Here is a 15,486-nt window from a genome sequence, read left to right on the forward strand (position 1 = left end):
AATATGCAACAGAACGCTAACTTTACTTTTTATACACCTGCAAGAACGTCTGCTACAGCGTAGTCGCTTATAACAACAAGACGTCAATACTAGGTGTGTATCGGACTGCAGTCGAAATTTTTTTTCAAGCGGGGGAAGGAATGAGTAGTGACTTGAAGTGGGGAGGCGAACGAGACGCTTCTTTTAGCAAGTCTTTATTTTTTTACGAAAAAGTGGGGCAGGCAAGCCAATAATTAGGAACGGTTTAGTATGGCTAACTTACTGGCAATTTACGAACTCGAATCGTTCATGATGAGCTTTTTCGATAGGATTAAACAATCCAAGACAAGGATATTTTCTGTTAACGCGCCATAAAAAAGCCCTGCTGACGAATACAAGACTTCTAATCCTTTCTTTTACCAACCTGTCAGTCCATACTCTTCCGCTGCATCAGAATTCTCTGTTCAGTTAAGTGTAAAAAAATGAAACGTTACGTTGTGAACATAATATTCTGATTTACGTAGGTGTTGCTATTTACGCATGCGCAAGCAAGAACAGAATTTGACTTCCGCAAGGCACCAGAAAATACAATGTATTCTTGCGGTTAAAACGAGTCAACAAAGAATGTGATTACAATTGGCTATTTTGGGGTTGTTGGTCAGTGTTGTATCCACTTACATTGTGGGATTGTTTTGGGGATGCTATCACATCTTTCACTGAGTAGTACTATCAAAATTCGTCCTCCAAACAGTGCTGTAGTGCAGTTCGACGTACTACCGATCCTCTCTGAAAAAAGCTAGCCAAGGCAAAACTGAAACATTTCTCCTTTATAGCATAGCTAGACTGTAGCAGAGTATTGTACCAGAATGCTGCATGCGAAGAATGGGACAACACGAATCAAGGAAAGAAAAGACGATAAACTCTAAATGATATTTTCGATAGCGAACTCCTAACGCTGCCTAAATTACTTTCGAAGCGACAAATACGCCTGGTCGCGAATAGGTATTGAAAAAGTCTGGTGCAATATGCTTATAAGAGATGCGCGCCATCAGAAAGCCTATACAGGGACGCGATCTTTCCTAGGAAGACCAGGAAAGGATAGGATTAACCTACTAAAAGAAGAACAAAACAGTACATATGTAACAGTGATTTCAGTAGGAACCTGTGGAGAGAGAGTGTTTAGGGCGCTGGACCTGCAATTCGGAGGTCCCGAGTTCAAGTCCCGCTTGACCGCTAGCTGGATTTGTTCACGATAGTCCCGAGTTCAAATCCTCGGCCACGCTTGTAAATAGCCAGCTAGTTTGCATCCAGCCAGTTGGAGTTCTTGACCCTGTTAAGTTTCATTTCAATTTTTTGTTTCAGACATTCGCTCGGGTGCGCTAGCATCAGTGCTATAAATACTGCCAAGAGTAAGCAAAGGATTATTATTATTATTATCATTATCATTATCATTATCATTACAATTACGTTACCGTTACCATTATCATCATCATCAGCATTATTATTATTATTATTATTATTATTATTATTATTATTATTATTATTATTATTATTATTATGACACTGGCATTGACAAAAAGAAGCAACTTTATATTATCAAGAAAATGATAAATATAGCCATTAGAGCAACATATTACATCTTTTGTTGTAGAAATAGGAACTGAGATAGCCCAGACTTAATGCAATTTTGATTTCTTTTCTTTTTTCTTTTTTTTTTTTGCTTTGTTTTGTTGTTTTTTTTTTTTTTGAATAATCCAATCTCAAGCAGCATTTGTAAATTGCCTATAAGTAGCGAGATTTACAATTGTACACTCAAAACCACAAATAAAGTTTCCGTTATTAGACGATTGGATTGACCTTCGACTTAAGTACAACGTGCATTAAATAATGGCGAATGACTCAAGCAATTACCCTTTGTCGGTTTTTCGTCTTCATCCATCTCAACATCATCCTCATCTTCATCTTCACAGTCAGAGTTATAACTACTTCCACTACCACTCCACGATCGCTGTTTCATTCTAGACATCCTTGGTATCCGAGAAGTATCCACTTCATCGTCTTTTTCTCGCCTTAAACCGAACGTTGGAGGATTCCTCAATTCAACCTAAAGGGTGCGAAAAAACTACATGTTGACCGTCTTCACTTCGCGACAGTGATGTAAAGAACAAATATTTTGTTTCCACAGGTGAGTTTATAAACATCATACAGTCAGATAATGGTGCACAAAGGGTAACGATTAATCTTGGCCCAGATGGGATTAAGTGGCCACTTTAAGTGGTCTCTTTGATGCATCTTGATCTGAATGATCTTGGATCATGAATTCCCAATATGTAACAGAACAGTACCAGTACCCGGATTCAACAAACATGCAAAAAAAAACATACGTTTACTCCTTTCTTGACTTTACCAACTCTTGCTTTCACACTGCAGCCAAACTGGTCGACCAGAGTCTGTACATTCAAACAGAGAATCAACACACTTACATGAATAAACTCAACAAGACAGAGCACAACATAGTTTGTTTTGCTTACTTGTATCGATTTAGTCGGGTTTGTCGTGTATCGAATTCCAGAAAGCAAACAACGCTGTTTAGTAGTTTTCCAATTTTCAAAGACCTCTCAATCCTAACCAAAATATCCAAATTTCCATGTGCACGTGCTAGCTACTGCAGTGAATACACGCCTTTTACAGCAATAGTTGCGGGAGAGAGGTTTTGTACGTGAGCGCATTATTTACTTAATCTCTCGCCTGGATAATAAAGCGTACGTTAAACCATCATCCAGTTAAAACAGTCTGAGGAAGCCTAAAACGCCCTTCAGTGGGTGGAATTTTAGACAACAGCAAGGTTATTCTCCGGATTTTGGATGACTGGGCCAGTACACATTTGTACACTTGTTTCTAACAGTAAAAATGGGTCAAAAGATATAGAAAGTTATTTGCACTACGTATAAGATGAATCGTTTACCTTGATAAAACTCTTGACAAATTCGTTGTTTTCCTAAGAAGGTCGAACAAACAAAAAGCACATTTATGCGGTGCAACTATTGAACCTCAATTATAACAAAACAGTGCCATGACAATGCACGTAATCTGATTCAATAAAGTAAGCTAACTCTATATTTCTGTTGTGCAAGCTGATGAACATTCGTGTTCGAAGAGGAAGAAAAAAGCTAGAACTATCGAAACATGGTTTGTAATCAATACGCCAGAGTTATTTGAACTGCAATGCTATAGTCTTCACTAAAGTCCAACCTGCTTCACATAGCCTAAATCACGAGCTCAATATAAAAAAGCGTTAGATGATAATCATGTTTAATTTATGCTCTCACCTTGTTCGGTGGAGATGAAGCAATAGTTTCACAGGCTTGTAGAAGTGGGGTGAAGCCATTGTTGTCAACTAAATTGGATATTTCCTTGAGATTTTCTGACTTAGTCTAACATAAGGGACACAAACAATGCGAAAACGTTCACTGACACGACAAGAACATGAATGAGGATGGAACCAAACCGATCCTAGAAGTCGCGATCCTTTTGCACATGCGCACAGTAAGCCATTTCCGAGTTGCCAAAAGCCTAAATTTCCAAGCGAGGTGAAGTGTGCCAAGAACGTTTTTATTGTCAAGCAAATGAAACTCATTTTCACGACAGGAGTTTGCACTTATCCTCGTGAGGTTTTTGGAGGTCGGAATGCCCTATTCACCTTTAAGAGACCTGGGGCCAGAAAAATGAAATAAACCCGTGACATAACTTTTATGGAAGTGTTTATCGATCCAAGTTTTTACATATATATATATAGTAACTATAACTCTCGCAGATTGGTGTATTTGACATAAATGGTAATCACATAGGACTCGAAAATCAAGGCGAGTAAGGTCGCCCACACTATAACAGGTGACCCAGAGTAGTAACACACACAGGGTAACCAACCAAGTCGATCGTACCTGCCGTTTAGCGTTCTCGCGCAACGCTCCCAACTGAAATGAGGGGTAGGAGCGGTATTATGTGACGAGCCAGTAACGGCTGAGCACGACACCAGTCGTTACTTCGTCTCTTTGTTAACTCCTATTAAATATGTATTATTTGTTTCAAAATCTTCTTAGCACTGCTCAATGTCCTTTTTTTATATACCGTAAATCCTCTATTAAGCCCCCCCCCCCCCCCTCTCAAATAAGCCCCCCTCTCGAATAAGCCCCACCTTTTTAGAGGAGGAAAGTTAATAAGTACACCCTCTCTATTAAGACCCCCCCCCCCCCCCCCCCTCCCTCCCTCTACCCAATCCTTACTCTTCACAAAAAAATTAACGATTAACGTGGACTGATCAGTTATGGTTTCTTCAGGCTGGAAGTTCGTATTGTTTTTGGTCTTCGGCTGCATGACCTCCAACTTCATATGCTTAACTTTTTCAACTTTGCGCTCTAGTTCTCTGTGGAGAATTGTCACCATTTTCTTATCGTTAGACAAAGCAGTTTACCGCCCAGGAACCACAAGTCCGTCCTCGAGAAACCTTGCTCCTGTCGGTGAAAATTCTAAGCTGCAACCTTCACGATATAAAAATTTACACAGCAGAAATGATAATTCTATAGGCAAATGTCCAACTAGTTCTTGATCTTGAGAGCAACTGGTAGACAGGCGGTAAATTTTTGCTACAGGTGATGCGTTTCGCAAAATTATAAAAGCCCGCCCCCTCTCTTTTAAGCCCCCCCCTCTATTAAGCGCCCCCCCCCCCCCCCAAAAGTGCGTGAAAAAAATAAGCCCCCCGGGTGGCTTAATAGAGGATTTACGGTATATATTTTTTAAATTGCCGTTGGTATTTCTCACCTTTTTCAAAACAATCTTCATGTGTCTTCGTAAGTCATGTTCAGTACACATGGTAGCTAACAAATGCAGAAGATTTCTCCCCGTCTTGTCAAGTCCCATGCTGGGATCGGCATCGTGATCGAGAAGCATCGAGAATTGATCCATGTTTCCCTGCGACAAGAAAACAAATTTTATTCAGCTCCATCGTGCCTGTAAATAAACCCCGAACAACCTCCAAATAATCCAAGAGCATTATTTTTTTGTACCATAGTACAGTTTTCAAACAGATCCCAAGGATTAAGTTACATGTGAATGTAAGTGGAACGATCTTTGAACATCAACGCGTGCTTACATGTAATAACATTTTCTTTTAAAAAGCTTTTTGATAGACCTGCTGCATACAAGTTGACCTTAAGATTTTTTAAGCAAGCGGGACGTTCTTTTTAGGCTGCAAAGCGGCCGAGCGAGCTACGAAGACGCAAGTAAATAAATTATAGCTTTTTGACCTTAAATCAAGAAACCAACAGCAGCATGTCGCCCGGGTGGGTGACCTGGACAATATTTTCAGTCGCCCGAGGCCAAGTCTTAATCGCCTCAGGCGACCGTGCGTCGTAATTGAGAGCACGGCCTTGGCTTTGTCCTCCTCTACGCAGTAAGCTTACTAACTCTTACTTTTCCCTCCTTTGCTGACGTACTATCTTTTTTCTGCTTGTGCAATCCAACCTGACCTGCACGTGATTCGAAGTTGCAGCCAATAAAATCACACAATTTTTTGTGACGGGCACGGGATACAGGAAAGTTAAAAACGAGAAGGCAATTTTTGACACCCAAGAAAATTACAAAAGGAATGCGCTCCCGAATTTATGACACTGGCTGACTACGTCATCCCGCGTAATTAACTTTGGATATTGTTTGATGGACGATGATACATTCTTAACCCGATGAGAGAGGTGAGGTGCCGACATCAGGCAAAATCGAAAACGACTAGCCTGCGTTACAGACGGAACTAAACTCTGGTAAAGTCCGTCTGCGAAACCGTGCCGAAATCCTTCCTGGGCCTCTACCTGTGTACAGGATTTGAGTACGCGCCAAGATTAGCCTGTTAGAAATCCCATTGTTGATTTGCCAATCAGGATGAAAGGAAATTTGAAACGCACTTCCGGTAATTCGTTGAGTCCGTTGGGGGCTCAAAACAGGGATTTCGGGGCTGCTTCGCAGATATTAATCGAGGTTAAATTACGTCTGCGAACCAGGCTAGTCAAGAGTCGACAAGAGAACCTGAACGTTCTTTCGACAGCTATGAGTGGGTAATAATTTACGTGAGAAATCACATATAGGTTACGATCAAAATTAGTATGCTATCTTTAACTTCACATCAATTAAGCTACACCATTTACCTCTGAGAGTGCAAGCATCAGAGGCGTTAGGCCATTAGATCTAACACAATTGATTTCCGCTCCTCCAGCAATCAGCTTCTCCATCATTTCATTGCTTGCTCTCATGACCAAAGATTTCAAATGCTTTTGCTTCTGTTCCCGCTGCTCTGATGTGTTCCCAGTTAAATCCTACAATTCCATTAATCCATCCATGTATGACTTCAAAAATAAACAAGCTTAAATGTTTTTTCACGGCACGAGAGTTTAATCTCATATGACCATTTTACTTACAAAAATGAATAATTCATTAACATGCATCACCTCAATGCTGTTAACTTTTCAAATGGTACAAATATGGGGAATTTGTCCTTGCCTAGCGCTCGTTGTGTGCATAGATCCCATTTCGCCCTGCGTTCTCTGGTGTGCGCGCGCTCTTGGGACATGAAAACGAAACAGGATAGAGATACGTCTTCAGTGACAAGAACGTTAAGCCCCGTGCAAACGGACGGAACATTGCTGGCCAACAACTCCCAACATTGTTGAATGTTACATGTTGCGTCGTTTGCAAATAATGTTGAATGTTGTTGTATGTTGCTGCGTGTTATTGAGAGTTGTTCCGCAAAGTTTGAAACCGGTCAAAAGTTTGAGCCAACAACTGCCCGTCCCAATATTTCTTTTGTTCCGTGATCGCCGAAGCGTAGCGCCACAAGGTTGGATCCATTTTCACACCTCTTCCAACATTGTTGTTGTTGGCCACGCACGCGTATTACGCAAGGATAAAACCCATAAGACTTTCGAGACAATCCCACGATGTACTGCTTGTCTCAACATTGCTGGGAGTTATTGCATCCCTTTGTACACCACTGCTACAACGAACGCAACAACTCCCAACATTGCTTGCCCAACAATTTTGGAAGTTGTTGAGTCCGTTTGCAAGTAGCTTTAAGAAATTTCCACAATAATCTTTGTATGCAATTTACTAGTAATCTCTGAGTCACTTACCACGTGTGCATCTGGGTAGAGATCGGATAAATCCAGGTCATCTGCTTTTTCTGCTTGAACATGCAGCACCTGAGAGCCGTCACTGGTTTTGCCCACAGATCCCTTGGCTCCACATTCCAACAGAGTCTCAATCAAAGGGAAATTGTTCTGAAATTAATTGCACATAAGTCAATACAAATAACATCAGAAATTCTTCGGTGATTTCTGATGATACATTTTGAGTTAATTCTACGGTCAATAAGAGAATAGATCGTGGAAACAGTAGTCGATTTGTTTGCTTGTTTGTTTGGTCTTACGGTAACACTGGCAGTTTTTTTTATTGCCCATTCCTGAGAAGTTTCTTGGAAAATATCGCGCGAGAAAAAGAGAAAAACAAGCTCCGCAGTCACGACGTCATTTCTATGGTCTACACTGCGAAAAATCGCTCTGTTATTGTAAAATGAAAAATAACACACTTGTAAAATTGCAACCATCATAGGAGTTCGTCCATCCTTGTTGACAGCATCAGGATCTGCTCCAGCGGATATAAAGAGGCGCGCCAACTGGCATGAGACTTCAGCCAGGTGCATCTTGAGCATCGGCGGAGGATGATACGCCAAGAACCGATCCTACGAGTAAGGAGGGAAAAAGTAAAAGTAAGAGGGAGCGATGAGCAAGAGAGGAAAAAATAATAATCCCGGGTGGAGTACTCCCTCCTATGATAATGGCCTATAATGGGAGGGTCCGCCCTGGAAGGGGTTCCTTACCCAGGCTTCAGGTATACACTGCATGCTCTCCTGGGTACTCAGGCGGCGAGGCGGGAAAAGGAAGGAGAGCTTGTAACTACGTCTCTGGAATTTGAATTCCACCTTCAATTCCCCTGTGGCTCCCCGTCGACTGAGCTGTCAGACTTCCCCCAATCAGCGCGCGAAGCGGTAACGAGTGCGAATGTAAACAAACATTAAAAAACACGTGAAAGCACGCGCCAAGGGTAATGACGTCATTACTAATGTCGTCTCCCTCAATCAGCATTTCGCATCGACTTTCTCGATGCAGAGATATTCAAATTCCAGAGACGTGGTTGCAAGCTATCCTTTCTTTTCCTGCCCCGCAGGTATATTAAAGGGTAAGGGGTTAGGCGAATGCCCCCGCCCCCTCCCCACAGGGAAATAATCTAGCCAGAATTTACTTAACGTTTAGGTTTTTAGTTTTCTGATCCGACCGTGGATTAGCTCAGTCAGCAGAGCGATTGACAGTCGAGCGGATAGGTCGCGGGTTCGATTCCCTGGACCCGGCTAATACTCAGGTCTTAAAACAATAGAGATATGAAGCTGCCTTTGCCCCGTAAACGGACAGGCCTTCGGGTGGGGGTGGCTTGGTTGACCACTAAAAATGGCGGTCCCTTGCATCTCAAGTAGGAGACGTAAAAAAAGTGTCCCAAATGAATACTTAAGTTTTTTATACATTGATTCTCAAATAAAGTTCGTATATTTCTTATTAGTAAAATCCAACTAGTGGTCCTTTATCAATACTGCGTTCTGATTGGTTGAGCTACTACTAGGGTATGTGTTATACCCCTTTAGTAGCGAAAAGCGCGAGCTTTTTGGCGGCAAAAAGGATTAAAGTCTAGCTTTAACTAGTTAAAATTCTTTTACTCTCGATATTTTTGACCAACTAGTTGGATTTTACTAAAACAATTATTCCTCTCGCCCTCATGGCCTCTGAGTCAATAGCCCATTCGGCCTTCGGCCTCATGGGCTATTGACTCAGAGCTCTTTAATGATTTTCTTTCACGCTGTCCCTCCAGACAATCTCAAGAAGCATTGTCGTCGCATATCGCGCTCAGCTTTTCACTCGTTTTTCGTTTTTTTCATGTGGTGTAGGTTTTGTCTAGTTCCTTTTTTTTTGTTTGACGTTATTTGATGTAACACCAACAAGAAAATACCATATTAATACAAATTCTAAATCGCTTACCGATTCCTCGAAATAATTTTTGGCACTGATCAGCAGGCAACTGTTCTACCTGAAAACGAATCATGAAATAATCTGATACTTACATAACGCTGTCCTTCATAAACAGAGTTTGCTGCCAGATAATGAAGCTGCAAAGAAAAATAAAACCTATTATTATATAGACACGAGTGTTTTACTGGAAAATACACTACTCGTAAAATTCATAAAAACTACATTTGGGACCCGAGTGGTTTATTTTCCATAATCTCACACGTGAGTTTATCGATGACGTAATTTGGGTCATTTCTATTATTTTATCGATGTCTCTTTGTCTATATAATAAAAAGAACATTACACGGCGGCTTGAAGATATGAATTTTACTTTCTCGTGGCAAAAACAATATATTACTCACTCGCTGCGCTCGTTCGTAAAATATTGTTTTGCCACTCGAAAATAAAATTCATATCTTCGCGTCACCGTGTAATATCCTCCATTTATATACCGCAAATGTAAAAATACAAAAATCAAAGCAAGCGTATCGAGAGAGAGAGAGAGAGACTAAGTTATATATCAGAAAAACGTTCATAAAAGTTGTTTAAGGGAACTTTTTGACTATGAAGCAGCTATCGACTACAATCGACTACACAGCCCTTGATCATTCAAAACGCTGCCTCAGCACCAAAACAAACAAAAAGGTCATACATTAAGCATTTGAGTTCACATGTACTTTTTCATTTGTTTCTGTTTCCCGTTGGTAGCTCAATGTCAGTGTTTGAGTGATTTGGGTTTGATTTAGTTTTGTGTCTTTGTGGTCCTCTCTTGCCTGAGCCCGGGGAAAGAGGATGGGCCAACATTGGCCAACATAAGTGAGACAAGTATAACTTATCCTGCATACATGATGCTTGGATTACAACGGTAAAAAGTCGACTTAGAGGCAATAAAAACTGCTTACGGGAGTCCACTGCTCGACATCAGCCTTGTTGACATCAGCACCTTTCTTTTCTACTAGATATGTAATCTTCTCCACGAGTGCCTTGTTAAGAGCCGAACAGCGAAGCTTTTGACAAAGCAGAGTGCGTCCGCAGTCGTCAGGAAAGTTGACATCAACGTTATCCAAACTTAACAGATAGTCCGCACAGGGCATTTGGTCTTTCATTAGGGCTATTGCTAGTGGAGTAACCTGAAGAAATAACAATTGGAATGATACCGTTAGAACTAAAGAAAGTTAGTTGTGATACGAATAACAACTAGATATATATGCAGTTAATGACTCAGCCTTCCTTCCAACAACCATCCAAATTCATTTTAAATGTTTAATTTACATGTGTAGCCAGTGTTTTAGACCCCAGCTGACATCTGCGGAGAACGGAGGTTCGAAGGGGGCGTAATGCATGGATGTCCTCGATGCGAAGTGAGTTTCAAGCGCGACTTAAGAACTGGAACGATCCGCCTGCACTCATTTTTCTCATCAGATTGACCATGAGAGCGAATGAGCCATTGTTTTAGACCCCAGCTGACATCTGCCGAGGTTCGATGGGGGCGTAAAGGATGTCCTCTATAAAAAGAGGGCGCAGTCGCAACTTGAAACCCCAAAGTCAAGATCCAACTCGTTTTCTCATCAGCACGAACAAACGCACGAGGTGATGACAGATGGCAGCGACCGGTTGTGCAATTCTCACAGCTTTCACTTAAATTTCAAACTCAGCTAATCCTAGACTTGTCAGCTAGGATTCTTTGATTGCACTCTCAGTTTCAATGAAATTGCGTTTCTGTACTGTTGCGAATTAACAACATGTAGAATTTGAGGCAAAAAAATATTCTAGGACTTTCGGAAAAGACACAAGCAGGGCCCTCCACCACAAACCTGGCTCCAGATTTCAAGACCAACGCCCTTATATCTACCCTTACGCAAGGAAAGTTGGCACACATAAAGTGCCTGTAGCTGCTGCTAATTTTAGAAATTGGGATGGTCAAGAGGTTTACTTTAAAAAAACGGTATTAAATTTGGCAAATCTACTTCAAAAGCCCTTTATCCGAAAACTGTGTTGTTCCTGTTACTAACTAAACGTGGACAGCAATCTGGTCGTAAAAATTTTTTTTTGTTGAGAAATCATAACCAGAAAAATAAGCTTCAACATTTCTAAATTACCTTCCATTGGTTAGCAGCATTTGGATCTGCGCCAGCTTCTATGAGCATCTTCAAGCAGTGAAGCCAGCCATAGGCGGCAGCATAGTGTACTGGAGTATTCCCAGAGGTGTCTGCTGCACATGGATTCACACCAATCCTTAGCAGATACGCCGCAACTGGCGACTGGCCATTCTTTACTGCATACATCAGGGCTGTCTTGTTCCACTTGCCTTAAAGAAACCAATAATTATGAAAGAATAATTTAGTAAATTTTTTAGGGCAAAAACAATAAACCTTTGAGGGACCATTTCACACCTTACAGTTCCCACGTTAAATGGCAAACATCACCACGACACCTAAAATAACAACTGAATTTGCACAATTGCGAATATCTTATTAACTTTGATCACCGTTTTCAGTCTCGAACCAGAACTCTTCTGCGCAAGACCGACACAGAGAGAATAGCGCTTACAAGCGCGGAATCAGAAGGGCTAGCTCGAAAAAATACGGTGACGTCTCCTATTGCTTTTTTTTTAACGCGCTACAACCGTTTGCGATCTGATCTGAGTCCCATTAACGTTTCATTCAACAATTTAACTCTGCTGAAAAAGTGTTCTGTTGGGAACCTCAACCAAATTCGCCAAGTCAAATTCTGTTGAAACAGTTAATTCCAGCTGAACGTGTACGACCACAGATTTTTACTTACTTGCCGCAGAACGTTTGCCGACGTAATGTTATAACGGAATTACGACACAGCAAGAGTAAGAAGTCAAAAAAAATGAGAATTTAAGCAACCCAACGAACCAACCTTTCTTGTCAGGTGAAGCTTTAAGTTCAACCAGCGCTTTGACGAGTTCTAGGTGGCCTTGAGTAGCCGCAAGCATCAAAGCGGTAACATTTCCCCGGTAAGAGCCTGTTTGAAGGTCAACATTGCCACCAGCTGCGACAAGCAGTCTAATGATGCTCTGTTTAAGACAGAAAAAAACAACATGAATTGTTAGTCCTCCCGTTCTCCTCAATTCAATAACAGTTTGTAATTCCCGGAGAAGACGATTCTAGTCAAATCAGCGACAGACACAATGGTTAACTAAATTATAGCATTCGAAAAAGTATATTTTGCTTACAAGGTGTCCGTTTCTAGCGGCATAGTGAATAGCAGCCTTTGTGTGTTTATTCTTCACATCAATTGTAACACGTGATTTTGTCTGTTCTCCGTCTTCCAATGCGTCATCAACGTCTTCATCCTCAGCAGCCACAAGTTCTTTGACGTTCTCATCACGGCCATATTTGCAAGCAATCATCAAAGGTGTCACTCCTTTCGGGCCAGGGTCGTTTGGATCAGCCCCTCTGCAAAGAAAGTGTTAGTCAACCGCGCGCTGAAAATTGCTTTTTGGAGATCATTTTCTTCCGAGTACGAAAACCGTAAGCCTGCCCATGTATGCGTTTACAGTGCCTTCGGAGTTTTTACATTTAGCAATTTTAGCCGAGAGCATGCACTGGGGACTCATGTCAGCTACGACCGGGATTTCATGGCCCAGCGGTGCCACTATATATTTCATGTTCCTTAAGCCAATACCAGCTCTTGGATTCAGTTTTATATAACAAGGTGTACGGTGGAGCCCCGTTAATATCACCATATTCCCAACGTTTCTCGTGAGTTCAGCCAAGTAGCAAATGAAGTAACCAAACTTTCTTTGGCTTTTAAAACTTGAAGTTTTCAAAAACTTTCAAGACGAAACAGAATAGCTTGCCTATTTAGCAGGTGCACAAGAAACAAAGGGCACAAATAAGAATGAAGGCGGTACCCGAGCAGGAGGACGCGCGTGTCCTCCCCTCGCGCGCTTCACTTATCTCGCGCGTCATATATTCTTCTATTCTTTGGTGGCCGGACGGGGGTGGTGTAAGGTCACATTTGTGGGGAGCTTCAAAATGACAAATAGAAAAAGTGATGGCTGCGATCCTTGGATCGAAAGCGCTCGCAGGAGCTAAGATAACGCGCAAGCGCAGTAGTCATTCCATTTTTTAACTAATGGTAACGTTATTCCTTAAAATTGCTGAGGGTGCTCGGAAAGCCGGAAGTCCGTGTTTTGCAGAAGTTCTGCTTCGACCCCAGCCAAAGATCTTGACTCGTGGTGCTGGCCAAAACTATCCCAGCTCTGGGGGAGAGGAATGAATTAAGAGCGATCAAAAGACAGTCTTATAGTGCAATTCGACGCACCACCAACCCAGTCCCTCACGCAATCTCAAGACCAGTCGATCCATTACCTTGCCAATAAAACCTTTAGGGGCCCTGGTCCCTCACAGGCAGCTGCGTAATGGATTGGTTTAAAGCCATCTCTGTCTGGAATGCTGTGCTCTGGTACAGAATTTAACAACGCTTTCAGGTAATCGCCATTAGGATTGATACAGGCAGCATGAATAGGCAGGATCTATAAACACAGAAAAAAAATTACCCTAAGAAACAAGAAGACAAATGCCAAAGAGACGCAGTGCTACACCTTGGATCTACTTTTATAAGAACAGTAGTCCCTAATCTTGTACCCAGATTTCTTGTTGAAAAGGGCAAACAAGAGATCTGGGTAGAAGTCATAGATCACCGTGGTCGCTGGTATTGACGTGTATTTGCTTGGGAAAATGGCTGCAAAATTTAAAGTCAAAAAAAGCGTTAATGAACCAAACGATAAGTCCATCAAATCGGCGTAAGCCGCTTAACAACTTCTCCTGTCTTTTTTTCCAGTTTCTTCATACGCTGCATGTATAACACTGTTTAAGTTAGAGTGTCTGTGAAAAATTTTAGATCATAGTACTTGCCGTTTTGTTTTCCACTGGCTTTTTTTTGACTGACTGACTTCTAAAACTCGTTAGCTCTTCACTGTCATTCAATAAAACCTAAGAATCAAATAAAATAATGACTACACTAACAGAAAACACTATAAAAATCTTAGAAACATAAATTATTACTGTACATGTACATTGCAACAACCAATACCATTTAGACAACAGAGAATAATTTCAAAAGTAGGATCAAACTCAACCTACTTTTGAAATGACTCCTGGGTTCAAACCTTTCACAGAGCATAATTTATCGTCAATTATACCTCTTTGTGCAAGAAGTTGAAGCCAAATCCAAACTTGTCCACTCCTTTACTGACAAAATAGCCAGCCAATTTTCTGTTTCCACTCCTGATGGCATGCCACACCTCATCAATACCGCCCTAAGGTAAATAAGCACATCATAACATTATCTGTAAGTGCAATATTCAGTGGGAGCTAATATTTTTCACAAGTCGTTTGTGTTTTTCAGATAAGATCAATGGATTGGTTGGTAAATGGCATGTAGTTAAGTAGTGTGCAGGTTAGTGGAAAGGTTCATTAATTGCTAGACAGATACCACAAACTGCTGTTTATTATCCCTGGGCTCAAGAGGTATAAGGAGGGTTTATAAACGAAGGAGCTTATATCCAAGGGGCTTATTCTCACTGGAATAGAAACAGCGCTTCAAAACAAGCTATCACAGTACTGATCAGCCCCTAAATATTGTATTTGTTTCACCTGTTCCACTTCATGAAGGGTTGATTTTTCCAGAATGGTCATCTCATTCAACAGAACTTTAACAGTCTCAAGAGGGACTCCCTTCTTAAAACAGAATGGCAGAAGGTCTGATGTGCCATAGCCTTTAGTCCGGTGAAACCTTTTGTCATCCTGTAAACATGGAAGCAAAATAAAAAAAGATGCACTTTATTTCAAAGCCTTGTCCAAACATAGCTGTAACTAGATAGCATTTTGGGATGCAGAGATAATATGAGTACAGTTAGTGATGGTCAACCTCATTTCCCACCATCGAGAGATGGGTAGGAGAGAACCCTGGGAACGAGGTTGAGTGATGGTCTGTTTGTGATTGACAATGTCAACGGGCACATCTTTGTCCTTCAAACTATAAATCACTTGATCAATATTGCTTGCTCCTTGATTTGTATAATATTATGGCACAAAACATTTTGTTAATATTAATATTGCAGTGGTCTATAATCCTTACCTCAAGAAAAGCATTGTTTCCCTCTCTGGACCCTCTGCTTGAATACAATTCTCGTACAGCATGACCAAAGGTGTAAAAGTTATACCTGCAAAACAGAAAAAAAAATTGTCATGTAAATAAATCTATAATCATGTCAATAATAAAAATAATGTAAAACAGGAATTTAAATCACAGTATGCACTGTTCATTGAAGAAAGTAAAAAGAAAAGAGCTGTCACAAGCCGATAAATAAGTA

At 41.1% G+C, this 15,486-nt stretch overlaps 1 protein-coding gene across 7 annotated transcripts in view; it reads right to left on the minus strand.

The window, feature by feature from the left end:
- The window catches only part of LOC140939175 (poly [ADP-ribose] polymerase tankyrase-like), a 40,306-nt gene that overhangs the window by 20,788 nt on the left and 4,032 nt on the right, over positions 1 to 15,486 (minus strand). For 4 of the 7 annotated variants that reach the window (XM_073388740.1, XM_073388736.1, XM_073388741.1 and 1 more), the window contains 19 exons: positions 15,252 to 15,336; positions 14,768 to 14,917; positions 14,314 to 14,430; positions 14,027 to 14,104; positions 13,481 to 13,644; positions 12,340 to 12,562; positions 12,024 to 12,180; positions 11,237 to 11,445; positions 10,040 to 10,267; positions 9,191 to 9,235; positions 7,610 to 7,762; positions 7,155 to 7,301; positions 6,174 to 6,341; positions 4,798 to 4,947; positions 3,309 to 3,413; positions 2,945 to 2,977; positions 2,364 to 2,429; positions 1,891 to 2,083; positions 404 to 439 (listed from right to left, as the gene is read on the minus strand). In XM_073388740.1, the coding sequence (XP_073244841.1) occupies positions 404 to 439; positions 1,891 to 2,083; positions 2,364 to 2,429; positions 2,945 to 2,977; positions 3,309 to 3,413; positions 4,798 to 4,947; positions 6,174 to 6,341; positions 7,155 to 7,301; positions 7,610 to 7,762; positions 9,191 to 9,235; positions 10,040 to 10,267; positions 11,237 to 11,445; positions 12,024 to 12,180; positions 12,340 to 12,562; positions 13,481 to 13,644; positions 14,027 to 14,104; positions 14,314 to 14,430; positions 14,768 to 14,917; positions 15,252 to 15,336 (2,507 nt within the window). The remainder of the gene's footprint in view (positions 1 to 403; positions 440 to 1,890; positions 2,084 to 2,363; positions 2,430 to 2,944; positions 2,978 to 3,308; positions 3,414 to 4,797; positions 4,948 to 6,173; positions 6,342 to 7,154; positions 7,302 to 7,609; positions 7,763 to 9,190; positions 9,236 to 10,039; positions 10,268 to 11,236; positions 11,446 to 12,023; positions 12,181 to 12,339; positions 12,563 to 13,480; positions 13,645 to 14,026; positions 14,105 to 14,313; positions 14,431 to 14,767; positions 14,918 to 15,251; positions 15,337 to 15,486) is intronic. The other 3 variants (XM_073388737.1, XM_073388739.1, XM_073388738.1) reach the window with 3 other exon arrangements.

Source organism: Porites lutea, chromosome 5, assembly GCF_958299795.1.
Source record: "Porites lutea chromosome 5, jaPorLute2.1, whole genome shotgun sequence".
NCBI lineage: Eukaryota > Metazoa > Cnidaria > Anthozoa > Scleractinia > Poritidae > Porites > Porites lutea.